At 33.4% G+C, this 12,073-nt stretch overlaps 1 protein-coding gene across 4 annotated transcripts in view; it reads left to right on the top strand.

The window, feature by feature from the left end:
• Window positions 1-12,073, top strand: part of ATG4C (autophagy related 4C cysteine peptidase) — a 96,173-nt gene that overhangs the window by 42,288 nt on the left and 41,812 nt on the right. For all 4 annotated transcript variants that reach the window (XM_005204512.5, XM_005204513.5, NM_001082442.1 and 1 more), the window contains 3 exon segments: window positions 5,290-5,523; window positions 7,889-8,219; window positions 10,318-10,388. In XM_005204512.5, coding sequence (XP_005204569.2) covers window positions 5,290-5,523; window positions 7,889-8,219; window positions 10,318-10,388 — 636 coding nt within the window.

The following is a 12,073-nucleotide window of genomic DNA, read 5'->3' as shown; positions in this document are numbered from 1 at the left end:
TGGGGAACACATGTATACCTGTGGCGAATTCATTTTGATATTTGGCAAAACTAATACAATTATATAAAGTTTAAAAATAAAATTAAAAAAAAAAAAAAAAAAAAGCCAGTTGGGGGGGGGAAGAAAAAAAATAGAAAAAAAAATAAAAAAAATAAATTATATGATATATAAAAAAAAAGATATTGCCCTTTTATCTTCTTCAGTTCAGTTCAGTTCTGTTCAGTCGCTCAGTCGTGTCCAACTCTTTGCGACCCCGTGAATCACAGCATGCCAGTGGAAACAGTGTCAGACTTTATTTTTTGGGGCTCCAAAATCACTGCAGATGGTGATTGCGGCCGTGAAATTAAAAGACACTTACTCCTTGGAAGGAAAGTTATGACCAACCTAGATAGTATATTGAAAAGCAGAGACATTACTTTGCCAACAAAGGTCCATCTAGTCAAGGCTATGGTTTTTCCAGTGGTCATGTATAGATGTGAAAGTTGGACTGTGAAGAAGGCTGAGCACCGAAGAATTGATGCTTTTGAAGTGTGGTGTTGGAGAAGACTCTTGAGAGTCCCTTGGACTGCAAGGAGATCCAACCAGTCCATCCTAAAGGAGATCAGGCTTGGGTGTTCATTGGAAGGACTGATGCTGAAGCTGAAACTCCAATACTTTGGCCACCTCATATGAAGAGTTGACTCATTGGAAAAGACTCTGATGCTGGGAGGGATTGGGGGCAGGAGGAGAAGGGGACGACAGAGGATGAGATGGCTGGATGGCATCACCGACTCAATGGACATGAGTCTGAGTGGACTCCGGGAATTGGTGATGGACAGGGAGGCCTGGCGTGCTGTGATTCATTTATCTTCTTACTTGTTTTGTTTACTGTGAGAAACCTGATGTTATCCTTATCTTTCTTTGCACATAATGTCTTTTTTACTCTTGACTGCTTTTGAGATTTTTTTCTTTATCACTAGTTTGGAATAGTTTGACTATGGTGTTGAAGTGGTGTTGTTTTCTTCATGATTGCTTGGGTTTTGGTGAATTTCTTGAAACTGTTGTCTCATAGCTTTCACCAGTTCTGAATTTTTTCAGCCATTTTGTCTTCAGATATTTTTTTCTATCCTCCCCTCTGTTCCCTCTCCTTCTGGATCTCCAGTTGGACATATATTAGCACGAATGAAATTGTGCCACATCTCACTGATATGCTTTTATTTTTTTAAAGAATTCTTTTTCTTCTCTGTGTTTTAATTTGTATAGTTCCTATTGCTTTGTTCTCAAGTTCACCAGTCTTTTGATCTTTTCCTCAGCAATAGCTGTCATAAATCCAAGTCAGTATATCTTTTATGTTGGACATTGTAGTTTGTATGTCTAAAATTCCAGTAAAAAGACTTGTTTCTACTTATCTTTTTGAACATATGTAATACTGTTGTGAGGTTTTCCAGGTGGTGCTAGTGGTAAAGAAACTGCCTGCCAGTGCAGGAGATGTAAGAGGCATGAGTTCAATCCTTGCCTGGAAAGATCCCCTGGAGGGGGGCATGGCAACGCACTCCAAGACTCTTGCAGCATGGCAGGCTGTATATAGTGAATCTCATGGACAGAGCAGCATGGCAGGGCTATAGTTTGTAGGACTGCAAAAAGTTAGACATGATGGAAATGACCTAGCACAGCACACCACAATATTATAATATTAATAATTCTTTTAATGTTCTTGTTTGCTAATTCTAGCACTTTTGTAAGTTTGGGTTCAGTTTTGATTGACTGAGTATTTTCTTTTTGGCTTGTGTTTTCCTGCCTATTTGTATGCTCGACTGATTGCCAGACATTGTATTATTTACTTTTTTGGGTGCTGGATATTTTTGTATTCTGAGTATTGCATTGTATGAATATGCCACTTTATTAATCCATTTTACTTGTGGTGGAGATTTGGATAGTTTTCAGTTTTTGGCAATCAGTAAGAGCCCTCCTGTGAATATTTTTGTACATGTGCTTTAATGAACATGAATATGGATTTTTGTACAGTGTGTATACCTGGGGATGTAATTGCTGAGTCACAGGGTATTCATATGTTCAGTCTCAGTATATACTACCAGATAATTTTACAAACCAGTTGTGCTAATTTATATTTCTGCTAGATGCGTATGAGAATTCTGCTTGCTCTCAGCTCACCAGTACTTGGTATTTTTCATATTTATTAGAGAAACATTTTATCTTAATTTGCATTTGTTTGATAACAGATGAAACTGAGCATATTTTCATAGATATTTTTCCATTTAAACATGTCTTCTATTAAATTGTCTCTCTAGATTGTCTTCATATATTTTGGGTATGAATCCATTTTTGAATATATCTACAGGAAATGTTGTCTCCTACTCCCTTAGTTACTTTTTCATCATTTATCTTTTGAAGAGCTCATAATTTTAAAGAGTTCATAATTTTAATATAATCTGGTTGACTTTTTTACTTTCTTAAATGGTTAGTAGTTTTTGGATTCTGTTTAATAAATTTTTGCTCACTTTAGGACATGATTTTCTCTCTCTAGTGTTTTAAAGCTGTCATTTTGTGTGTGTATGTTTTCTCTCTGGTTGTTTTTAAAATCAGCTCTTTGTCTTTTGTGTGGGCTTCATTTTATTCTACTCAGAATTCATATATTTCTTAAAATCTGAGAAAATTTCAGTCAATTTTAATTATAGTTTTTCTCCATTTTTCCTGTTCTCCTGTACATCTTTGACAAGCTTTTCTGTTATTAGTTTTTTTTTAATGTCTCTTAAATTCTTTGGTTTTTAGATATTAGTTATTTTGCCTCTCTGTGCTGTGTTCTAAGTAATTTCTTTAGTTTTTCTGGTTCCTTGGTTATCTTCTGAGCTATGTGTAGTTTTCTATTTAATCTATACCAAATTTCTATTTTCTGTTATTATTATTATTATTTAATTTCTAGTAGTTCCTTTTGGTTTTCTTTTACATGTGCCTGGTCAATTTTAATAGTCTATTTTATGTTATTTGTCCAACTTTTTTTGTTGGTGAGAGGCAGACTTTCACTGAGCTCTCAATATTGCTAGCGATTCTCTTCTCTTTCCTTTATCAGCTTTCTTTCTCACTCTTTTAGTGGTTCTTTTAGGCATTCTCATTCTTCATAAACCTCTGCTCAGAAATCTGTTCCATCATGGGAAACAAAAGCAAAGCAAAACAAAATTTAAAAAACATCTCTTCCTTTGATTCCATTTATCTTACATTCACCTGACAAATGTTTATTGTGCATCTTCTATGGACTGAACTCTGTTAGGCACTGAACATTCAGAGGTCCAGAAGATAAACACATTTCTTCCTCTCTGGTATACTTGAAATCTGGATGGAAAGCAGATGTAAATAAAAAAATATTCTTGGTATAATTAATACTGTAAAAAGGAAAGCCAGTCAAAGAGTGGAATAGAAGGAACAGTATTATAGTAGAAAGTGAACAGGACCACAAAGTTCATTTAGTACTAGGAGTTTTCCAATAATATTTAGAGTAAATATTAGAGGGAGACTAGATCTTAAAAGGATAAGGAATTAGTCACTTTGTCAAGGTAGGAAATTAGGAACTATGTGTTTGGCAAGCCACAGGATAAGGTGTGATAGTTATGTGTTATTGTATTCAATTTAAAACAAATTTAAATGTCTCCTAAAGTAGAAACTTTTGACATATTTATAGTGCCATATTCAGTTTCCAGGCATTTTAATTTTTATTTATAATTAGATTCAAGGTTTAGTATTAAGAGAAATTCATTGATAAAAGAGGCTTGGCATGTATTCTTTTAATTATTAAAACTATATACTACAATTTAGCTCCATTAAACTGAATATTATGAAGTTTGGGTGATTGTAATTTTTTCAGAATGAGCTTGAAGAGGGATAGATGCAGAAAACATGAGGAATAAAAGCATGATAAAACTGCTTTAACATCTTGCAGAATGGCATTAAAAATTAAACTCCTTGGAGTTGAGAGTTATAGGCAGATTTATTTACCTATCCATCCATTCACCCAAACCAGCCAACATTTATTAGGATCTGTTTGTGCTAGGTACTGTATGCATGCAGAAGCTGAAAAGATGACTAAGACTTTCTCTCTGGAAAGATCAGGGAATGTTAGTTCATTCTGAGCACTGGTGTTTTATAAATTATTGGGCAAATAGTGACCCTAGTTTTCACATAGAAATTGTATTCAGTTCAGTTCAGTTCAGTCACTCAGTTGTGTCTGACTCTTTGTGACCACATGAATCCCAGCACGCCAGGCCTCCCTGTCCATCACCAACTCCTGGAGTTCACTCAGTCAGTGAGTTCACTCAGTTCCATCGAGTCAGTGATGCCATCCAGCCATCTCATCCTCTGTCGTCCCCTTCTCCTCCTGCCCCCAATCCCTCCCAGCATCAGAGTCCTTTCCAATGAGTCAACTCTTTGCATGAGGTGGCCAAAGTACTGGAGTTTCAGCTTTAGCATCATTCCTTCCAAAGAAATCTCAGGGCTGACCTCCTTCAGAATGGACTGGTTGGATCTCCTTGCAGTAGAGAGAATCAATTTGTAAAGGCTTTTAAAAATTACATATGTGAGTGGCAAGAATTAAAAAATATATTTTAACATGATTGGGTAATAACATACTTAATAATTTTATTTGTTGTTGTTGTTCAGTTGCTCAGTCATGTCTGACTCTTTGCTACCTGATGATGGACTGCAGCACTCCAGGCTTTCCCATCCTTTACTGTCACCTGGAGTTTACTCAGACTCATATCCATTGAGTTGATAATGCCATTAGCTTATTAGTTTTGGTTTTATAATTTGAGTATAAATGTTCCTAACAATAAATACATCTATATTTTATTTGAGCTAGTTATAATATGATATAGTTATCATATGATTATATACATTTTTTACATATTGGCAAATTATGATATTTTATTTGTAAATCTCATTTTAGAGAGTACTAATACCTGTATATTGAGCCAAGTGAGGCAAAAAGGAAACATATTTTTATATTATCTCATTAGAGTTGATTGTATTTGGAATATAGAATGTTATTGTTAACAGAATTACTGATAATATCTTATATTAGTTAGTACCAAAGTGTACAAATCATTTCCGCATTCATTCTTATTTGATTTTCATAACAGCCTGAACAGAATGTAAGATTTATCTTCATTTAAATCTGAAGAAAGAATTGGATTGTGCCATACTCCATATGAACAGTAATGGGAATATATTACCATTACTGACATTTTTTGTATATATTTATATATTACTTTGTATATATTTTTTTATATTTTTATTTTGTAGATGAAAATGAACTCTTACCTGCAAGATCAGGGTGTACAATAGAAGATCATGTGATTGCAGGAAATGTAGAAGAATTTCGTAAAGATTTCATTTCAAGAATATGGCTTACCTACAGGGAAGAATTTCCTCAAATAGAAGGCTCAGCTTTGACAACAGACTGTGGTTGGGGGTGTACATTAAGAACTGGCCAGATGCTACTGGCTCAAGGACTCATACTTCACTTTCTTGGTAGAGGTAAATCAGATTTTAGGTTTTGGGGGTTTTATTGCTGTTGTTTAAATTTGAAGTCTAGCTTCAAATTTCATTCTAGCAAACTGAATGAAATTCCCGGATGTTAACTTTCTTGACTCTCTGATGTCTTCTGAAGTTGTAACTTATTTAGCAAGTAACATAACATCTTTGTTGAATTGGGCCAGTATGACTTTAACTTTCATGATTCACCTTTCCAAAATACAGGTTGAATGTAAATATTATTCATGGCTACCACTATGAATTAAGTTCAAGTTTTAGTAGTCTTTGGATTTTTTTGTTTTTGTTATTATTTAGTTCTTTTCAATTGGACTCTCTGGATTATCTGCAGTTTGTAAATTCTGGCAGCAATGACAGAGCAGATAATTATTGTGCAGTTAATATTTTTACATTAAAATATTTTTATATTATTTAAATCTTAAGAAGTTTTATATTGGTTTCTTTATTTTTCACTCTACATATCATCAGTAATGCTTTAATATTATTTTTATTTTTATAAATATGGCTGCTACTGCTACTGCTAAGTCACTTCAGTCATGTCCAACTCTGTGCGACCACATAGACGGCAGCGCACCCGGCACCCCTGTTCCTGGGAGTCTCCAGGCAAGAACACTGGAGTGGGTTGCCATTTCCTTCTCCAATGCATGAAAGTGAAAAGTGAAAGTGAAGTCGCTCAGTCGTGTGGCTATAATCAGTTAAATTGATTGTTATTTTCTATTAATAAATAAAGTCATCATACTTTTAGACTCTAAAAAATGTCATTGATACCTAACTTACATATATCTATTTTTTCTGATGTGCCACCTTTCTTAACATTTCCACTAGTTTATTTTTACGTAATATGTACATTTGTAGGAAGATTTTAGTTTACCGTTTTAGGCTATCATATCCGGTTGATACTAAGTATCATTATATTTTTTTAGGTGTTAGATAATTTTTTACAATGCCCAGCAAATATTTAATAACCTTTCTGTAGGTATTATTGATGAGATCATTTAGAGAGAATATTTATTCCAGAATGGTGTAGATATTGCAAGGAAAGGAACTTTTCAGCTTTTCCTGGGATGATTCATTTGTAGTCTCCTGCAAACATGGACACAAATTGGAACACTTTTCACAGTCCTGACTTGGCCTCTGAACCTGTGACTCATTTGGCTAACTTAAAATTGCATGAATGTTTGGGGACTGTCTTATTATTAAAAAGAATGAGGTAGTGATATAGTTGATTTTGTGTGGGGGGACCTTTGATCTCTAATGACTTTATTAACTTCACTTACTAGAGAATTGATATTATTCCCCAAAGAATAATTAAATTATTTTGAAAGGAGTATATGAGGAAAAAAAAAAACCTTGAAAAGAAATATTAAACTTCCACGGTCAAACTTTTATTTTAAGGTATAACCAAAACAAAACACATTTTCTGAAATGAATCTCTCATGAATACTGTGAATGATATTCAATATATTTATTGTGCCTTTGGGTAGTCAAGATCTGGTGAGCAGTATTGGTAATGGAATGTAAAAAGTCTTTATCCCATCTTAGTACTATAAAAAAGAAGAAAAGAAAGGGAAACATATTGAAATGTCCATTTGTACCTAAGTTTACTATTTTTTTCTCTTTCATTTTGGTAATTTTTTCCTGATTATATGTAATATATTCCCATTTAAAAATTTTTAGAAACTACAGAAAAGTGTGGAGAATATTATTTCAACTCTAAAGAAAGCATCATTGATAAATTAGCATGTTTTTTCTGCTTGTACCTTTATTAAGTACCTTTATTTTTTTAAGCACCTTTATTAATCTACATACTATAAATACACTTATTTAAAGTGAACAATATTTCAGTGGTTTTTAGTATATTTACAAAATTTTACAATTATCCCCATAATCTAATTTTAGGACATTTTCATCTTCCCCCAAAGAAACCGCATGCTGATAGTGCTGTGCTGTGCTTAGTCGCTTAATTGTGTCCAACTCTTTGCAACCCCATAGACTATAGCCTGCCAGGTTCCTCTGGATTTTTCCAGGCAAGGATACTGGAGTGGGTAGCCATTCCCTTCTCCAGGGGATCTTCCTGACCCAGGTATTGAACTGGGGTCTCCTGCATTGTAGGCAGATTCTTTACCAGCTGAGCTATATGCTATGCTATGCTAAGTAAGGGAAGCCCATACTAATAGTGGTCATTCCCAGTATTCCTCCTTCCCCATATACAACCATTAATCTACTTTCTGACTTTATTATTTTAGTTTAGTAACTCATGTATCTTTAAATGCTGCATACTTATTTGAGTAGAATTGTTAAAGTCTAACTATTTAAAAGATCTGAATAATTTGCTTTGTAACTACTATAGCTTGGACCTGGCCAGATGCTTTGAACATTGAAAATTCAGACTCTGAATCATGGACTTCCAACACTGTAAAAAAATTTACTGCATCATTTGAAGCATCGCTTTCAGGGGAAAGAGAACTCAAAACCCCAACAATTTCTCTGAAGGAAAAAATGGAGAGATATTCTGATGATCGTGAGATGCAAAATGAAATTTATCACCGGAAAATCATCTCTTGGTTTGGTGATTCCCCCTTGGCTCTCTTTGGTTTACATCAGCTAATAGCATATGGAAAGAAGTCTGGGAAAAAAGCTGGAGATTGGTATGGACCGGCTGTTGTTGCTCACATTTTAAGGTAAAACTGTTTTAAAGTCTTCCATCTCATGACAGAGGTCCTCAGGCTCAGAGATACTGATTTTTGCAGTGCATATATCTTATTAGAACTTTTAAAATCTAACTGTATGAGAATATTTATAAAGGAACTTCCATTTGCTATTAGGGAAAAGATAAGACATATTGTGACTCTAGTCACATTTAATTTATCTACTGACAAAGTTTTCTTCTTTTGCTCATAGGTATGGATATCCAAGGTCTCTTTCTAACCAGGTTTTCACTAGACTACCTTATTGAAATGTTCTTAAAACTAACAACTCTTTCAACCTTGGAACATGCATGACATTATAGTTTTTTTTTTTAAACAGTGTAACCTGGGGGCTATAATGTACTGATAGTGTAATGAAATGTCAAGAGCTAAAATTGATGTTTCCAGCATTTCTTTGCACACATCAAATTCTTGTGAATTGTAAATGTATGGGATTATTAATATAATTATATCATAGTAAAAGTAAAGGGTATGTGATATTCAGAGTACTTAGAAAAAAGTTGAAAGTCAAATTTCACTATACCTCAGGTTTATAGTGCCATTTACTACTGAAGTTTTAAAAAAATTATCTTATTTGTTATATTTCCCATTATTATTAACTGAACCATTAATAATATCATCAAATTACAGCATGTTATAGTAAATTTAGTCCATTTAGAATAATATACAAAATCCAAATTATTACAGTGTTTTTTTGCATATTAAAAGATTTATATTTTATAGGCCAAATGCTTGCAGTTGAAAAAATATTTGCCTAATGTTATTAAATGGATTAGTAAGAATAATATCAAGTCCAGTTTAGTATGACATTTATAAAAACATAATCATAAAAGCATAGTTTCTGCTCTTTAAGATGTTACATTCTATATCCCCGGGGATCAGGGCACTTTTTCTGTAAAAGACTTGATAGTAAATAGTTGAGGCTTTTCAGGCTCTATAAGGTCTCTATTGCTCATTTTTCTCATTTAAAAAAATTTTTTTTGTTTTACAGTTTTTGAAAACTAAAAACCATTTTTTAGCCTCAGGTTGTACAGAAACAGGCCTCAGCTCATGTTTGAACTGTGGGCCATAATTTTCCATCCCTCTTTTATACTAGCACATAAAAACATGCAAAATAAGGCATATTAAAGTAAAAACAAAAAAGATACAGTTAAATAAAAGTATCTATTTTTCTACAATTTGTGTAATTTACTTTTACAGATATTATGATTTTTTTTTTTCATATCTTGTGAACCATTGAGAGCATTATATTCACTTGGAAAAAATTTTCAATTTGCAGTTTTACTTACAGAATTCTAAGACTTGAAAGTAGGAAATTCATCTGTTCAGGTCCTATAGGTTTTTGAATGAAGGAAAAAAGTCATGCTATTGTTTAAAGAAAAGATAAAAAACTTCCTTAAATGTACTAGAGAACAATCATATTTTGCTAATCAGTAATGTAATGATGGGCTTCCCTCATAGCTCAGTTGGTAAAGAATCCACCTACAATGCAAGAGACCTGGGTTTGATCCCTGGATTGGAAAGATCCCCTGGAGAAGGGAAAGGCTGCCCACTCCAGTATTCTCCCTGGATTGGAAAGATCCCCTGGAGAAGGGAAAGGCTACCCACTCCAGTATTCTGACCTGGAGAATTCCTTGGACTATACAGTCCAGGGGGTCGCAAAAGTCGGACACGACTGAGCGACTTTCACTTTCATTTAATGTAAGTTAATATGAAGCAAACCTTGAAGCGTATTGTAATAGCACTTTTTAGAAAGCATTTAATATAGCCAGGGGAGTTTGAGAGAAATTCTTTTGGGAGGACTGGGTAGGGTTCATGCCTTTATACCCAAGAATTTAAAATTTTAAACTTATGTTTTTATGTTCTTTGAGTAATTTAGAGTAATATTCTACTTTGAAAAAATTGACGTGATTTTTTAAAAATACCATTCAGGTAATAGTTTTGAAAGCAGGCACTAAAGGTTAAATAGGAAAGTCTAGAAAATGTTGGCTTTCTTTTTCTTTAAATGAAATCTTTAGTTATTAACTGGAAATGTTAGGATTTTAAAGGATAATCCTTATTATTTTCTTAGAAAAGCAGTTGAAGAAGCAAGACACCCAGACTTAAAAGGAATCACTATTTATGTTGCACAAGATTGTACAGGTGAGGAATCTATTATATGATTTTACTTTTCATCCACTTATTTGGTTAGACCTTTTTAAAAATTTAGGTATAATATATAGCATTACATTAGTTTCAGATGTACAGCATAATTTGTATTTATATATACAAATTTGTATGTTGCATTGGTTTCAGATGTACAACAGTATTTGTATATATTGTGAAATGATCACAATAAGTCTAGTTAGCATCCATCACCATCCATTCTGTCCATTCCGTTCTCATTGTCCAGTTGTGTCTGACTCTTTGTGATCCCAGGGACTGCAGCTTGCCAGGCCTATCTGTCCCTTACCATCTCCTGGAGTTTGCCCAAGTTCATGTTCATTGCATCGGTGATGCCGTCCAGTCATCTCATTCTCTGATGCACCATTCATAGTTAAAAATTTTTTTGTGTGTGATGAAAACTTTTAAATATACATTATAATATTATTAACTATAGTCCCCTTCCTGTACATTACATCCTTGTAATTTATCTTATAGCTAGGAGTTGTACCTTTTAACCCCCTTCACTCTTTTTGTCCCCCAACTCTACCTCTGCCAACCATCAGTCTGTTCTCTGTATCTACGAGCTTGGTGTTTTATTCATTTTGTTTTGCTTTTTAAGAGTCTTCATATAAGTGAGATGATACAGTATTTGTGTTTCTCAGTCTGACTTATTATACTTAGTATAATGCTCTCAGAATCTATCCATGTTGTCACAAATGGCAAGATTTCATTCTTTTTTATGGCTAAATAATATTCTTATATATTTATAAACACATATACATACACCACATTTTCTTTATTCATTATTGATGGACACTTAGGTGGTTTCCATATCTTGGCTATTGTAAATAATGCTACAGAAAACAAGGGGATGCATTTATCTTTTTGACATAGTGGTTTTGTTTTCTTCAGATAAATACCTAGAAGTAGAATTGTTAGATCATATTGTAGTTCTATTTTTATTTTTTTTAAGAACCACTATAGTGTTTTCCATAGTGGCCATGTTAATTTACATTCTCACCAGCAGTGCGCAAGGGTTCCTTTTGCTCCACATCCTCAACATTTGTTGTTTTTTGTCTTTTTTGATAATAACCATTCTAACAGGTGCGAGATGGTATCTCATTGTGGTTTGATTTGCATTCTCAGATGGTTAGTGAAGTTGAGCACTTTTTCATGTATGTGTTGGCCATTTATATGGCTTCTTTGGAAAAGTGTCTCTTCAGGTCTTCTGCTCATTTTAAAATTGGATTACTTGTTTTTTTTGATGCTGAATTGTATGAGTCTTTTTATATATTTTATATACAAATATTTTTGTATATTTTGTATATTAACCCCTTATCATATATGTGATTGCAAATATTTTCTTGTATTCAGTAAGTTATCCTTTGATTTTGTTGACATTTTCTTTGACTGTAACAGAAGCTTTTCAGTTTGATGTATTGCCATTGTTTATTTTTGCTTTTGTTGCCTTATGATGCCCAGTTAAAAACATTATCACCAAAACCAATATCAAGGAGCTTTCTGCCTGTTTTCTTCTAGGAGTTTATGGTTTCAGGTCTTACGTTCAAATCTTTGATGATCCATTTTGATTTAATTTTTGTGCGTGGTATAAGATGGTGGTCCAGTTTTATTCTTTTGCATGTGGCTGTACAGTTGTCGCAACACCATTTATAATTAGATTT

The sequence above is a fragment of the Bos taurus genome, chromosome 3, assembly GCF_002263795.3.
Source record: "Bos taurus isolate L1 Dominette 01449 registration number 42190680 breed Hereford chromosome 3, ARS-UCD2.0, whole genome shotgun sequence".
Classification (NCBI taxonomy): Eukaryota; Metazoa; Chordata; class Mammalia; order Artiodactyla; family Bovidae; genus Bos; species Bos taurus.
The sequence above is the reverse complement of the archived record's forward strand: the minus strand, read 5'-3'. Positions and strand labels throughout refer to the sequence as shown.